This window comes from Eptesicus fuscus, chromosome 10 (assembly GCF_027574615.1).
Source record: "Eptesicus fuscus isolate TK198812 chromosome 10, DD_ASM_mEF_20220401, whole genome shotgun sequence".
In the NCBI taxonomy this organism is placed as follows: domain Eukaryota; kingdom Metazoa; phylum Chordata; class Mammalia; order Chiroptera; family Vespertilionidae; genus Eptesicus; species Eptesicus fuscus.
In genome coordinates this window covers 14,050,024-14,066,319 of record NC_072482.1, presented here as the reverse complement: position 1 = coordinate 14,066,319, position 16,296 = coordinate 14,050,024, and the positions used below count along the sequence as shown (strand labels likewise).

At 46.1% G+C, this 16,296-nt stretch overlaps 1 protein-coding gene across 3 annotated transcripts in view; it reads right to left on the bottom strand.

The window, feature by feature from the left end:
• Positions 1–15,748, bottom strand: part of SPATS1 (spermatogenesis associated serine rich 1) — a 37,140-nt gene extending 21,392 nt beyond the window's left edge. For 2 of the 3 annotated variants that reach the window (XM_054722236.1, XM_054722238.1), the window contains exons 1-4: positions 15,666–15,748; positions 7,404–7,556; positions 3,120–3,244; positions 1,388–1,549 (exon numbers count right to left, since the gene is read on the bottom strand). In XM_054722236.1, the coding sequence (XP_054578211.1) occupies positions 1,388–1,549; positions 3,120–3,244; positions 7,404–7,522 (406 nt within the window). In that variant the 5' untranslated portion in view covers positions 7,523–7,556; positions 15,666–15,748. Of the gene's footprint in view, positions 1–1,387; positions 1,550–3,119; positions 3,245–7,403; positions 7,557–9,737; positions 9,760–15,665 lie in introns of those variants that run through there. The other variant, XM_054722237.1, reaches the window with a different exon arrangement.
• Between the last annotated feature and the right edge of the window lie 548 nt (positions 15,749–16,296).

Here is a 16,296-nt window from a genome sequence, read left to right as displayed (position 1 = left end):
GCATCTCAGTTGGGAGTGGGAAGCAGGGGTGTGCACAGCAGGCTTACATGACATCGGGGCTTTAGTGGAGGCTTTGGGTCCTGGGCTACTGTCTGCACACCACACTGGTGTCTGCTGCTCGCCTTACCTCTGCTCCTCTCTGAGAGCTGGCATTTATTTCTGTTGTCCACTCAGAGCCTCGGGAAGCCATCCCCTCCACAATTCATCAGGTGAAGCATAAGTTTATTCTCGTAAGATCCCTGGCTTGACGGTTCATGCTGCATTACACTGTGGCCTCCCGGCATCCCAGGGTGAGCTCTCCTGGCTTGTTCTCTCTCTTCCTCTCATTCCCTCATTCCTTCGCTCTGTCCCAACCTCCACAGCCTTCACAGGGCACAGAAAGGCAGCTATTCTTCCGCACCTCCTGGGTGGGTGAGCCCTGAGGCTGGCTTTCTGTCCATTCATTGCTGCCCACAGCTTTCACTACTATCCAGCTCAGAGTCAGGGAAGATGCCACTTCCCTCTGAGGCTCGAGGTCATCCCCCAGCCACACTCTGAGCAGAAGACCCCGCTGTTTTCATGTTCAGTCACCCACTAGATTTTGATCTCAGGAGTTGGGCTCCTCAATGTCCCCCTATCAGTGACTACCCTCCTACCTCCTCTTAGTGTGGCTTTTCATGTATTCTCTACATAAACAAAATCCTTGGGTTTCAAAGCTATTTGTTGCTGATATGAGTTTTAAAAGCCTATTTTAAAACCCCAAAATGAGAACTTTCTATTTCTTTCTCTTTGTAGTCCTGCTACAGCGATTCTATTCATCCCTGAAGCTGTGGCTGCCTCCCACACTGGTATTTCTGTAGAAGAGTGTGCCATAAAAGGTCTGTTGGTACTCAGCAACACTTTAGGGTCTTTAATAAATTATGGGACACAGAACTCACCAAGTTAAATGGGTAGATAGATATGCTCATGACAATGACCTTTAACTAAATAAGCTATGAAATAATATACACTTCAGGCTAAGGTGTATGGGATGTTTTTCTTGTGAAGAATATAAAGTACAGTGTAAATGCATGTGACAGACAGCATCTAACTGAAACATACATGCTTTTCTTCAAACTTCCATGAAGGTTTCTATTAATAAGTATCTGAGAGAACTTATCTGATGGCTGAAATGTCACATTAGCATTTCATGAGATTCAGAGAAAAACAAAAATGTGGATCAGCATCTGCTGTGAGTTCTTTGCTGAAAAGTGCAGCCTGCCAACCATCCCCTTCACTTGCCCATCATCCTGGCTGCACTAGGCTGGCACGGCGGCCTCCCCCAGCCACGAAATGCTGGGCCTGCAGCATTGCGACTCCAGGGTGTTTTCAGGCACTGCACAGTTAAGGTCCAGGGGGACAACATTACCATATTTCTTCCTCCCAAGGCACTTGTCTACCGTCCTCTCCGCTAGAGACCTCCTGTTGCCGAGGAAGACCCCCTTAAAGAAGCACTGCTTTCCAACGTGGTAGGTGTGGATGTTGCTGCTGAGCCTCGGGTAAAATGTCCACTCAGGACGCTGCCCGTCTTCTGCAAGACATCAGAAAGCCTCCCATTACCACCGCTGCCAGCCCCAGAATGCAACGGGGTGACAAAAGGTCGTGAAAACTCCCCAGGCACCCTCTGGCTGTACACCCTCTATCCACACGCATCATCCCTTGGCCCTCCATCAGGGCAGGTTAGCCGCTGTGGGACTAGACACGAAAGGAAGGGAAGTGGAGCTAAGAACCAGGTTTCTGGGCGGTTATAATTAGAAGCAGGGCTGGAGGTAGCTATTTATTTATTTTTTCCTTTTTTAACTTCTTTTTTATTTAATTTTTCCTTTTTAACTTTTCCTTCAAAAATGAAGCCAATTTTTACGGCTGGAAGTGATGTATGGGTTGGGGAGCTCAGAGACAGTTTTACAAGCACCTATGGTCCAACCTTCCCTCTGATAAGCGGGTAGGAAGAAGAGAATGCCCACCAACCCGGGAAGGGTGGGCCAACCGGGGCAACTTAACTGGGTGGAATAAGGTGTTGGCAGCAGCAGTGGCATAGGCATGCACGACAGTGACCCTGGAATATGTGTACATGCGATTATGGCAAATGAGAAAGGCTGCCGTGAGACCTCAGGCAAGTTACTGAACCTCTCAGCGCCTTTGTCTCCTCACTCTATACTTTTCCTATAAAATTGCTAAAGGGATTTTACACAACAGAAGATCCCCTGAAAGCTCTATGGTTGCCTGAGAAGCACTTGGGCTCTGTGGTTGCCAAGAAAGAACAAAGGCTTTGGAAGCAGGCAAGTTTGGGTTCCGATCCCATCACTCTACTCCCTCGCTATGTGGACTTGTCTGGGTCACTAACCTCTCCAAGCCTCAGTCTCCTTCTGTATAAAATTACGAACCACATAGGTCTATATGTATTGACACAGAAAGAGCTTGAGGATCTATTTACTTTGAGTGAAAATCATTTGTGTACTATTCTCTACTAGTGAAAATATGGTCGAATACTACCGCCCATATATCTATACATGCAAACATATACATTCCACATTTTTGGAAGAATAGTGTATATATTAAACTCTTCACAGCTATGGGGCAGAATTGGGATATTGTTGGAGAACACTGGGGAAGCGGTTTCTTTATATATTTCATATATTTATTTTTTATCCTTACCCAAGGATTTGTTTTATTGATTTGAGAGAGAGAGAGAAAAAAACATTGATGTGAGAGAGAAACATTGATTGCTTGCCTCCCATGCGTGCCATGACTAGGGATCGAGGCCACAACCGAGGTATGTGCCCTGATGGGGAATCAAACTCGCAACCTTTGGTGTATGGGACAATGCTCCAACCAAATGAGCCACCCAGCCAGGGCTATCTACTTTATTCTTTTAGCATTTTGATACTGTTCTTCTATGGTTTTTATATAAAGGCATCTTATTTTGGAAGAACGTGTAGTGATGTTTTTCCCCAGCATAGCTGTTGTGAGAGTTAGAGATGAAGCGTGTCAAATGCCTGGCGCCTAGTGGGTCTTCAGTGCATGACGCCCAACAGTATGGCGGACTTCTGGACGGACCCTGGGCTTGGAGGCGCGTGGAGGAGGATCTAGGGCTCACTCACTTGTCTGCGGCTTTAGCAGGCTACACTCCTTGAGATATTTATCCTTTTGGATTTCAGGCAAAGAGGTTTCAGAGGAGTGGTCAGAATGTGAGCCGGAGGGTTTCAGGTCCAAATCTGCAGCAGGGCTGGCAAGGAAGCAGAAGGGTTAGCGTCTTCCAGGTGCTCGGGCTGGTATTTAGAACCTGATCTTGTATATCTTACACTAGAATTACCCTCACTTGTGATAATTAGGCCTACCCTTCCATACACACCCATGGGCATATAATTTATTTATTCACAATTTGAGAGACTAAAACATATTCAAAGTTGCATGCTTAAAACAGTTTGGTGGGTTCTCAAAAAATTTAATATAGAATTACCATAAAACCCAGCAATCCCACTCCTGGGCATTTAGGGTTTACCCAAAAGTATTGAAAACAGAAGCTCAGTTGGTTGGAGCATCATCCCATACACCAAAAGGTTGAGGGTTAGATTCCCCATCGGGGCACGTACCAGATTACAGGTTCAATCCCCAACCGGGGTGCATAGGGGAGGCAACCGATCAATGTTTCTCTCTCACATTGATTGATCTTTCTCTCCCTCTCAACATATCCTCAGGTGAGGATTTAAGAAGAAGAAGAACTGAAACAGAGACTCAAACAGATATATGTGTACAAATATTAATTGCAGCATTATTCATAACAACCCAAAAGTAGAAAACACTCAAATGTCCATCAACAGATGAATGGATAAACAAAATGTTGTGTATACATACAATGGAATATTATTCAGACATGAAATGGAAAGAAGTTCTGATATATACTACACATAGATGAACATTAAAAACATTATGTTAAGTGAAATAAACCAAAATACAAAAGGACAAATACTGTATGATCCCACTTACATGAAATATCTAGAATAGATAAATTCATAGAGAGAGAAGGTATATTTAGTACCAGGGGCTGAGGAGAGGGGAGAATTGGTAACTACTGCTTATTAGATACAGAGTTCCTGTTTGGGGTGGTGAAAATATTTTAAAAATAGTAGTAATAATTGTACAACATTGTAATTAATGACACTGAACTGTACACTTAAAACAGATAGCCCAGCCAGGTTTGGCTCAGTGGTTGAGCGTCAACCTATGAACCAGGAGGTCACGGTTCAATTACTGGTTGGGACACATGCCGGGGGTTGCAGGCTTGATCCCAGTAGGGGGCATGCAGGAGGCAGCCAATCCATGATTCTCATCATTGATATTTCTCTCTCTCTCTCTCTCCCTCTCCCTCTCCCTTCCTCTCTCTGAAGTCAATAAAAGCATATGTTAAAATAAATTAAAAATGGATAAAATGTAAATGTTCGGCTATGAATATTTTACCACATTTTTTTAAAAAAGGGACAATGTACTGATACATGTTACTACATTGATGAACCTTGAAAACATGGTGTTAAATTTTAGAAGTTAGACACCAAAACCCACATATTGGTGGTCCCATTTATATGAAATGTCCAGAATAGGCAAATCTGTAGAGATAAAAAGTAGATTAGTGGTTGCCTAAGGCTGGGGGTAGCAGACAAAAAAAGATGCATGTTCAATAAAACCATTAAATGGAAATTAAAAAGCAATAACTATAAAAAGAAGAGGAGATAATCAAAAGCAAACCTAGATTGAAATGGTCCCATAATAACGGAGCAGTACGTTTGGTACTGAGCCTCTTGGCAGTTGAAAGGACCTACAACAAGGTACTGTGGGTGTCAGCAGAAAAGGCAGCTGGTGTAAGCAGCTTTGCATGGGATAGATGGCCTTGGCCAATGTTTTCAGGTATCTGTTATCAAATCATAGGCTCTTTTTTCATAAGATTACATCACCCTTGTATTTGAATAGTTTCAAAGCAACTTCATATGCTTGTGTTTGCTCCCTACTAACAATCTTGTGGTGCAGGTTGGGCCAATAGAATCATTTCCACCTAAAAAGAAAATGGACCTTCAGAGAAGTTAAGGCTAAAACACACCTAGGAAGGGTCAGAGCTTGATCTGCAGTCTCACTCTAGACGATGTTGCCTAAAAAATCATAACAAACCCTAGTACAATAACTCACAAGTTTTAAATAAACATATCTTTGAACTTTGGTAGTGTGCAGATAGAGAAAAAAAAAAAAACAAACACAAACAAACCAATAACTCAGAACCCTTAGTTCAGAACATCTGATCAGTTTGACATTGGGATAAAATAAATCTCTCCTAAATATTTTTGAAAAGGCTTTGCTGAACAAATTGCATAAAAAGATTGCAAGGATAAAGGAAACTTTCTAGAAGAACTTTAGAAGTATTCACCTACTTCGTTTGCTGAACAAACATTTATCTGAATACAGTTTGTGGTGGGCAGTGTTCTAGACACTGGGGATCCAAACACAGTCCCTGGTCTCAAGGAGCTTAGAGTCGAGGGGCAGAGGACATGGACAGATAAATAGATGATGGTGGAAGAGTGAGTAAATACAGCATGGGAAGAAATAGGTTTTAAAAAGAATAGTATAATATGATCTTAATTGTGTCAAATAAATGTATATTTATATGAATAAGAAAGAAATCTAAGTTTTATTCTTATGCATATTAAAAGCATCACTATCTATCCAAGCGATCGTCCAATTGTTCGACTGGTAGCTATGACATGCAGTGACCACCAGGGGGCAGACAATCAATGCACAGGCATGGAAACGTGGAACAGACTGATGAATCTTAGAGAGGTTTCGGGACGGGGGAGGGGAGGAAGAGATTAACCAAAGATCTTATATGCATAGTTGAGGCCTGGTGCTTGGATTCATGCACCCATGGGGTCCCTTGGCCTGGCCTGCAGGGATTGGGTGAAACCGGCAATCCAACATCCCCCAGGGGTCCCAGATTGCGAGAGGGTGCAGACCATGCTGAGGAACCCCACCGGTGCACTGTCAGGGCTGGGGAGGGACATGGGAGGTTGGCCAGCTGGGGAGGGACCGGGGGAGGGCTCCAGGGCATGTCCAGTCTGTTTCGCTCAGTCCCAATCAGCCAGACCCCAGCAGTGAGCTAACCTACCAGTTGGAGCATCTGCCCCCCGGTGGTCAGTTCACATCATAGACTGGTCGACCCGTTGACTGTCCGCCCCCTGGTGGTCAGTGCATATCATAGTGCACAGTTGAGTAGCCTTAGCATATCATTAGCATATTACTCTTTGATTGGTTGAACAGATGACCAGATGACCAGACACTTAGCATATTAGGCTTTTATTATATAGGATTATTGATATCAGAGAGGGAGGGAGAGGGAAAGGGAGAGGGAGAGAGAGAGAAGAGAGAGAAACATCAATGATGAGAATCATTGATCAGTTGCCTCCTGCATGCCCCACACTGGGGATCAAGCCTGCAACCCTGGCATATGTCCTGACCAGGAATCAAACCGTGACCTCCTGGTTCCTAGGTCAATGCTCAACCACTGAGCCATACTGGCCGGGCTATTGTGATTTTTTTTAATGCTGGTTTTATATTTTCAAAATTTTTACAATGAATCGAAATTACTTTCATTATAACAAAATTTGTGAAAATAAGGTTTTCAAAATTTTTACTGTAGTCCTGATTGGTTTGGCTCAGTGGATAGAGCGTCGGGCCATGGACTGAGGGGTCCCGGGTTCGGTTCCGGTCGAGGGCATGTACCTTGGTTGCAGGCTTGATCCCCAGTAGAGGGGGTTCAGGAGGCAGCTGATGGATGTTTCTCTCTCATCGATGTTTCTAACTCTCTATCCCTCTCCCTTCCTCTCTGTAAAAAGTTAATAAAAATATATTTAAAAAAAATTTTACTGTACAAGATATATACATAGAGAAAAATACACAAAACATAAAATATAAACATACCATTATAAATAATTATAGAGCCAACATCCAGGACAAGAAACAAACAAAGCAAGGCCAGCCCTCCCCGCCTGCTCCCCAGAAGCCATCGGAGTGCTCCTTTCCCAGAGAGGACCCTCATAGTAATCATTTCTTTGCTTTTCTTTAAGATTTACCACCTATGTGTGTACGTATGTGTTCCTAAAAAACATAGTTTCGTTCCACCTGCTTTTGAACTTCATAATAGCAAGCACTTGCACAGCACTGATTATGTGCCAGGGAGTCATCTAATCACTTGCCCAAATTCACACAGATGCTAAGTGGTAGAGCTGGGATTTTAACCAAGTCTGGCTCCAGAATCCATGTTCTTTCCAAAGATGTCAAGCTACCCATCAGACTGTTGGCTCCCTGGTCAGAGATGGATGGCTCTTCCCTGGATCCTTACTTACTCTGGGTGAGCAGACACACTGCAGGGGCCCGGAGGCTCACTGACACTTGGACCTGTGACAACAGGAGACGAGGGGCTGACCTTTTGGCCAGAGGATGTTGTGTTGTGTTGGCAAAGCATCCCTTAGATTCCAGAGAATCCTTGTGTTTAGTACCTGCAACACATAGATATCACCATTTGATTAATTAATGACAATACTAGTACTTTCCACTCTATCTTGTTCCCTAGATTGTAATTTTTAATTAAAAATGTTTAATGTTGACATAATTGCAGATGTCCCCCTTTTCCTTGCCTTTTGCCCACCTCCATCCCCTCACCCCCCCCCAACCTTTCAACCCCTTGACCTTCACCAAACTATTGTTCATGTCCATGGGGTATGCGTATATGTTCTTTAATAATCCCCTCACCTTCTTTACCCTGTCATCACCACCACCCTCTCCTTGAGCACCGGCTAGTCTGTCCCATGTATCCATGCTTCTGGTTCCATTTTGTTTGTCAGTTTATTTTGTTCATTAGATTCCACATATCAGTGAGATCACATGGCATTTGTCTTTCTCTGACTGGCTTATTTCACTTAGCATAATACACTCCAGGTCCATCCATGCTGTTGCAAAGGGTAAAAGTTCCTTCTTTTTTTAATTAACATTTTTTGAACACATATTGTGTACTGGCTATTATGTTAACATCTTACACACATTTTCCCTATTTAATTCTCATAACTACACACAGACGTAGGTATTGTTATCCTTCCGTTTTACAGATGAGGAAACAGAGGCTCAGAAGATTAAGCAACTTGCCTAAAACCACATAGAAAGTAAACATCTTGGCCCAGATTTGATCACAGTTCTTATGACAGCACAGTCTGAAATCCTAACCATTATGCTATATTACTGGCACCTCCACATAGTCCACTCTGAACTAAGTGAGAGAGATAAGATCTGACTTGAGCTATATGTCACTGTACGTTTACTGAGCATCTCATTACCATTCTCCAAAGGATTTGTTCATGGAAAGACTAATGAGTATTGCTGGGGATCAGAACCCAAAGAACTGTCCTCAGACACTCCCATGGGTTTCCCCTCACACAGTCGTGTCATCTTTCATTTATATACACAACTTTCCCACCAGACTGTGTCTTAGCCATCGTAGTAGCTCAGAACACAGCCGGACACAAAGTAGATGCTCCTACCCAGCACTGCATTCCACCCTGTCCTAAGTCTTGATTCCCAGCTGCACAGTATTCCCCGCATTTGCTGGTCATGAGAACCACCTTGGGGTCCTTGTTCGGTAATATGCAGATTCCAGGGCTTTGACCCAGACCTTCCAGGAAAGACCTGGGAATCAGTGTGTTTAAGAAGCACCTCAGGCCCTAGCCAGTTTGGCTCAGTGGATAGAGCGTTGGCCAGCGGACTGAAGGGTCCCGAGTTCGATTCCAGTGGAGGGCGCATGCCCTGGTTGTGGGCTCAATCCCCAGTAGGGGGCATGCAGGAGGCAGCCACTCAATGATTCTCTCTCATCATGGATGTTTCTATCTCTCTCACCCTCTCCCTTCCTCTCTGAAATCAATATAAATGTATTTGAAAAAGGAAGCACCTCAGGTGTTTGATTCTCTGGGCCAGCCAAGTGTGGGAAGAACATACTGTTCTGGAACATGCTGTGGGGCCCAGAGCAGCTGCAAGGACAGTGAAGGTGTGAGTAGTTGGGATAGAATGGAGCCCAGTGGAGGGTTGAGAAAGGAGCAGAGCTGTGAAAAGGAGAGCAAAGTCCACAGAAGCTAAAGGAATAACCACCCATATACTGAGCCTCAAAAGTAGTGTCAAGAAATACAAAATATTCCACACTCTCTGACCACAATGCAACACAATTAGAGATCAATAATAAAAAGACAGCCAAAAGCATCCATAAGCTTGAAACTCTCCCTCTCCCTTCCTCTCTGAAAGCAAGAGTTAATAGTGATGACAAATTATGAGGTTGTTGTTTTTTTAATCCTTACCCAAGGATATGTTTTTATTGATTTTTAAAGAGAGAAGAAGGGAGAGAGAGAGAAAGAGAGAAACACTGATGTGAGAGAAACATCAACCACACACGCCCTGACCAGGGATCAAGCCAGAAACCTTTTGGTGTATGGGACAAAGCTCCAATCAACTGAGCCACCAGACCAGAAACAACCTGAGTTTTTATGAATGTATAATATTAAAATAAATAGCTGAAGATAAAAAAATAAATGGGCAAAAGATATGACTGGGTATCTATATCTATAACTATATCTATATCTATATCTATATCTACTAGCAGCCCGTTTGCACGAAGATTCGTGCAATAGACCTTCATTCACCTGGCTGCCTGCACCAGTTTTCTGCTGGCACCGGGGACCCAGGCCTTGGCTATGGCCACCTCCTTCTGCCTTCTTTCAGGGTCGGGGCTTGGCCCCGGGCGGCGGCCTTGGCTCGGCCGCACCCAGCGTCCCTGCTAGGGATCGTAGGAGCCGACCCCCTGGTCGTTGCCTGCGATCCGTGCAGGCTCCCGCTGGTGCCCAAGGCCGGGAAAGCCTCCGCCCAAGGCTTTCCCGGCCTTGGGCTCCGCCACACCCCTGCAATGGTTTCCTGGTGGGCGTGGTTGGTGGGTGTGGCTTGTGGGTGTAGTGAAGGTACAGTCAATTTGCATATTACTCTATTATTAGGTAGGATATAGAACCCTAATATGCAAATAAACCAAACTGCGAAACAACCAGTTGCTATGACGTGCACTGACCATCAGGGGGCACATGCGAAACATGGCAGGTGCTGACCACAGCGGGATGGTGGAACAGGTGAGGGGGGTGGCGCCAGACCAAGGTGGGGCGCCGGTCGCTGTCATCAGGGCGAGCCTCTGGTGGTTACTGAAAATTCTTTGCTCCCGTGTGCCACGGTCCCGCCCAGTGCTCGCATGCGCAGCCAGTGCTGGAGCTACCGCTCACACGTGCTGTTGGCACCTGGTGCCGGCCCCAATCGCTCAGTGCCATCAGCAGTTTTGAGCTGTGGCCGCTGGCCCCGATCGCCCCTCAGGGCTTCTCCACCTCCCCTGCTCCTGCTCCCTCTCACACCCGCTGCCAGCAATAGCCCAGCTCGCACCCGCAGCTGGTGCCAGAGCCGCCGCTCAAACCACTGCCGGCGCCAGGCACTGGCCCCGATGGCTTGGCACCACCAGCAGGTGTGAGTGGCAGCTGCTGGCCCCGATCGCCCCTGAGGGCTTCTCCTCCCCCTGGTGCTCCTGAGGGGCGATCAAGGCAGCAGCTACTGCTCCCACCTACTGACTGTGCTGGCCCCGCTCCCACCTGCTGCTGGCGCTGGCCCCAATTGCTCTGTGCTGGCAATGGGTGAGAGCAGGGCCAATGCCATCAGCATGTGGGAGCAGCAGCTGAGGGCGGAGCTGCCGGAAGATAGGGGACTGGGGGCCGTGATGGAAGGGGCCAGGTGGGGGTGCGGAGGATGGGCCGAGACCTGCCCCTGTGCCCACCAGAGCCTTGTGGCCCACAGTTCCTTTCAAAGTGCACGAATTCGTACACTGGGCCCCTAGTTTCATTAAATAAAATACACACACATACATAAATTTGGGGGAAAGTTTCATCTTTCCTAATAATCAAAAATCTGAATTTAAAATGAGATACTATTATTTGCCTTCAGTTTGCAAATACCCTAGGTCCGTGGTTGGCAAACTGCGGCTCGTGAGCCACATGTGGCTCTTTGGCCCCTTGAGTGTGGCTCTTCCACAAAATACCACGGCCTGGGCGAGTCTATTTTGAAGAAGTGGCATTAGAAGAAGTTTCAGTTTTAAAAATTTGACCCTCAAAAGAAATTTCAATCGTTGTACTGTTGATATTTGGCTCTGTTGACTAATGAGTTTGCCGACCACTGCCCTAGGTTGTTCCCGCTCGGAGAAATGGCATTCTTGTACATTGCTGGTGGAAACATCTCCATCTTACTAAGGAGCCTTTGGCCATAGTGTCCTCGGAAGCCTATGAGAAGTGCACTTTTGACCCAATGATTCTACTTCTAGAAACATATCTACGTAAAAGGTACAGAGTTTATGTATAAGGATGCAGAAAGAACCGACACATGTAGGGAAGAAATAAGATCAAGGGCAGAGATGTCCTCTCAGTTGATTCTCATATGTAAGTTCTCAGTTATTTATTATAGCACTGACTTATGATAATTTTGCCCATAGGCTTTAACAGCTGTTGCCTTTTCATAGCATGTAAACACTTAATTGTACATTTGCCACTAGAGGACTTGAAAGTTCACCAAAGCAAGAATTGGTTGCTACAGATGGTATCAGAGGGGTCCCTTCACAAGTTTTTTTGTTTTGTTTTGTTTTGTTTTTTTATTTTAGGGGGGGGATTTGAATGTATTACATAACCCTGAGCAGTGAGCAGTAAAATCACATCTACCGGTTTAGCATATTTCCTTGTTTGCTTAAGAAGTTTTGTTTTGGCAACACAAGTGGCCTGTGGCGTGGGTGGACCTGGAGAGCACTATGCTAAGAGAAATAAGCCAGTCGGAGAAAGATAAATACCACATGATCTCACTCATTTGTGGAATATAGTGAACAGCATAAACTGGTGAACAAAAATAGATCCAGAGACAGAGAAGCATTGATCAGACTGTCAAACCTCAGAGGGAAGGCAGGGGGTGGGGCGTAAGAGATCAACCAAAAAACTTGCATGCATGCATATAAGCATTACCAATGGACACAGACACTAGGGGGGTGAGGGTATGTGCTGGGGGGTGGGAGTGGCCAGGGAGAAGTCAATGGGCGGGGGGGGGGGGGAATTATATTTAATAGCTATGTACAGGGCAGGGGGGGGTACTTGAAATATCAGGGGGATCACTCTGTAAAGTATATGATTGTCTAACCACTATGTTGTGCACCTGAAACTAATACAGAATAATATTGAATGTGAACTATAATTGAAAAAAAAGATGGAAAATTGTATGTTATATGTTTTTCATCATAAATAAATAAACAAATAAATAAATAAAAGAAAGAAAGTGGCTGCTATAACAGGGAAGACATCTGACAGACAAGGACAAAAGGGCAGTCTCTTTGCTAAACTGGCAAACAGCACATTCTACAGATCCAACTGACTACAGGATCTTTCCAGAAGTAACTCAGCCTCAAACATGACCTGGAGACGCTTAAACGTGGCCTCAAGCTGCCTCTCCACCTCTGCTCTGGCAGAAGAGTCTGAGCCTTCCCACTCCAATACCGATGCTGCCGTGTGTAGAGGCACATCCAGTAACGCTGAGCAGGTCAGTTACCTCTCCATGCCCAGCTGCCAGGGCCTGCACCGCCTCCTATCCGGCTCCTGAGGCTGGGGTGAGGAACAAATAAGCTTGGGTGCATCCTTCTTGAAAGGGTCACCATTTATCACGACAATTGCTATTCGACTGCGGTAAGTATCCAGCAAGACATAAGATAGGAAACCTTGGCAAGTCGCTAAAACACTATGAGATGAAGAAAGACACTGCAGCCAAAGGACCAAGTGATGGCGCTGGTGACTAGAAAGGAACTCAGGGGGGAAAGGGGAGTTTGGAAGAAGTTCTGTCTCTTTGGTACCACCTCTAGAATTCAGAATAACTATTCTTTAGGCAGGAATAACACCTTACATAACCAAGGCTCTTTCACACACTTGTCATCTCAGCTGATTTGCACAATAGCACTGTCTGGAAGGGAGAAAATAATACATCAAACCAAGTTAGCTTAATGTGGATACTCTTTAACTAAACATTTGGTGTCCCACCCCTGCTTATCTGCTCAAAAATAACCCAAGGATCTAGGACAGTGGTGGGTTTTTGTGTGTGTGTGTTTTTTAAATATATTTTATTGCTTTTTTACAGAGAGGAAGGGAGAGGGATAGAGAGTTAGAAACATTGATCAGCTGCCTCCTGCACACCTCCGACTGGGGATGTGCCCACAACCAAGGTACATGCCCTTGACCAGAATCGAACCTGGGACCTTTCAGTCTACAGGCTGATGCTCTATCCACTGACCCAAACCGGTTAGGGCAGGGACAGTGGTTTTTAACCCTTTTTTTTTTTTTTTTTTTTAAATCACAGACTCCCCTGAGAAGTAATGAAAGCAATGGGCCCTCTCTGCTGGAAAAATGCATATACACCCACAGTTGTGTATTCATCTTCAACTGGTTTTAGGAGCCATGCATTCCTGAACCCCATGAGCTCTGGTGGGGTCTCCTAAGTGGACATACCTACAGAGCAGAAAGGGAAGCCATGGATCTGTGGTTTGGAGATCTCAGGGTCGAGTGTCCCTAACGCAGAAACATGGAGCACCTCTCTATCCCTCCTTAAAACAATAGCTCCCTCCTTAACCCAGATCCACCTGGAAACTATAGAGAAGTCTGGAGCTTAAAGTTAAGATTGCAGAACCCTTTTCTCCTCGCTGCCCTAGGCACATTGCAAGGAATGATTCCACTTCCTCCTGCCCCACTGGCCCCACGTGTAAGTGGTTGTGGTGAGTCCTAGCGCCCTCCTCTCCCTGCACTTGTAAAGGAGAATGAAGAGAGCACAGACCTGGCTCTGGCCGGTTTGGCTCAGTGGATAGAGCGTGGGCCTGGGGACCAAAGGGTCCTGGGCTTGATTTCAGTCAAGGGCACGTGCCTGGGTTGTAGGCTCAATCCCCAGTGGGGGGCACGCAGAGGCAGCCAATCAATGATTCTCTCTCATCATTGATGTTTCTGTCTCTCTCTCTCTCTCCCTCTCCCTTCCTCTCTGAAATCAATACAAATTTATTTTAAAAACCAAAGAGAGCTCACAGACCTGGATACAGAAGACCAGGGACCAAGCTAAGACCTGATGGGGAAGACAGACTTTACCATCCCTTTTTGCAACACACAGGCCACTCACCGATGACAGGTAAATGTCAGCCTGGGCATATACTCGCTCTGAGGTGTCTGAGAAACTGGCTGTCCTGCTCCATGGTACTGTTCTCTCCAGGCAAACGTGTCCCCAAACATCCTCCTCAGCCTCAAGAACCAATTGTGGGACAACCATCCATTATTTAATGTAAAATTTTCCCTAGCGTGGTCATAATTTCTACCTGTTCTGTCCCATCCAAAAAAAACAAAAACAAAAACAAAAACATTGCCACAAATCTACTAATATTTGAGCCAAGAAGAGCATGGCTTTGGAGACCAGAGGACTCCTGTCAAATCCCAGCTTCACCATTTATTGACTGAAGCACTGGGCAGGCCAAAGCCCTGGCTCATTTGTACTCATTTGTAACATACTCCAGGGGCTCTGAGGTCCAGAGAGGTCATTTAGGAGACTCCACTTTGATGCTGTTCTCTGTCTTATAGACGTTGGGTTAATAGACATAAGCTACTGCACAAGGAGGTGGGGGTTTGGGTTTTTATGCCCCCAAACTAGCCTCCTGTACAACTTGAAATGGTGTCTCCTGGCTTTAATATACTTGGACATGACGATCAAATCCACACACAGCCCTCCTCATTTTTAAAAACTCAAATGGGTCCCCTCTCCACCGGGGTCATGCCGGAGTCTCCTTTCTCTTGAACCTTCTGCAGCTCTCCCCTGCAGGTCGCTCTGGAGCTGGAGGGGAGATGACAGCCCCATGGGTCATTTCCCCTATATGGACTCATCTATGCACCTGTTGATTTTAAATATTTAAAGCAACCTGGAGTCGGGCTGGGTGTGGCTCAGTGGCTGAGCGTGGACCTATGAACCAGGAGGTCAGGGGTTGATTCCCCGCTGGATTTCGGGCTGATCCCCAGTAGAGGGCGTGCAGGAGGCAGCCGATCTATTATTCCCTCCCATCATCGATGTTTCTCTCTCTCCCTCTCCCTTCCTCTCTGAAATAATAAGAAAGAAAGAAAGAAAGAAAGAAAGAAAGAAAGAAAGAAAGAAAGAGAGAGAAGAGAGAGAGAGAGAGAGAGAGAGAGAGAGAGAGAGAGAAAGAAAGAAAGAAAGAAAGAAAGAAAGAAAGAAAGAAAGAAAGAAAGAAAGAAAGAAAGAAAGAAAGAAAGAAAGAAAGAAAGAACAACCAGGAGACAAAGATACCTTTGTAAGAAAGGTAGCCATCAAAACAAACAGAAACTCCGCGAGCCATTGAAAGTCAAGAGGGCAGGGCTGGCCTGTTAATCAGAGCTTCCCTGGTGTTTCTCAGTTTGGATGTCCCCCCCACCCACCCCCAGCCCCTACCCCCGGCTCTACGCAGGGAAGAGTCCAGGGAACATGCCCTGAGATCAACTCACCAACTGGCAGCCGAACCGCCGAAAACCTGGCGAGGAACCGAGAGCCAGAGGCTGGAGGGGACAAGGCTGCCGCCTGCACCTCCACGGAGGCGCGTTCCGGGGTTGCCTGGACACCCGCCCCCGCAGCGCGCGGCAGGCAGCGCGGGTTTGCCCTACGCGGGGCTCCCCGGCCCTCCTCCCTCTACCTCCCAGGGCTCAGTAGGCCTGGCCATGTGCTGGTCTTCTGAAATGGCAAGAACCAGAGGCTCCAGCCACGGCGGGGCTCCAGGACCCCTGGAAAAGTTGTTCAGTGTTTCCGGACTTAAAAAAAAATAAAAAATTGTGGCTCTTCTCCGGGCCATTTCATTGGAACTGTAGCCTCTGGTGGCAATGAAGGATGAGCCCTTCACAAGGCTTGCCCGATGCCCGCTTACAATGGGCGTTGGTTAGACAGGATCACCTACCACTTCCAAAGCGCCTTTTCTGGGCCAGGCGCCCTGGCGAATGTTATCGTCCTTGGGCAGCCAGCTGCGTTTTTCAAAATAGAAAGCAGAATTTGAGCAAGGGCTTGCTCAAGGTCACCAAGAAAGCAGCTTCATTTCCAAGTTTCCTCACTCCAAATCTACCGCTCTTTCTATTATACCAACTTGAA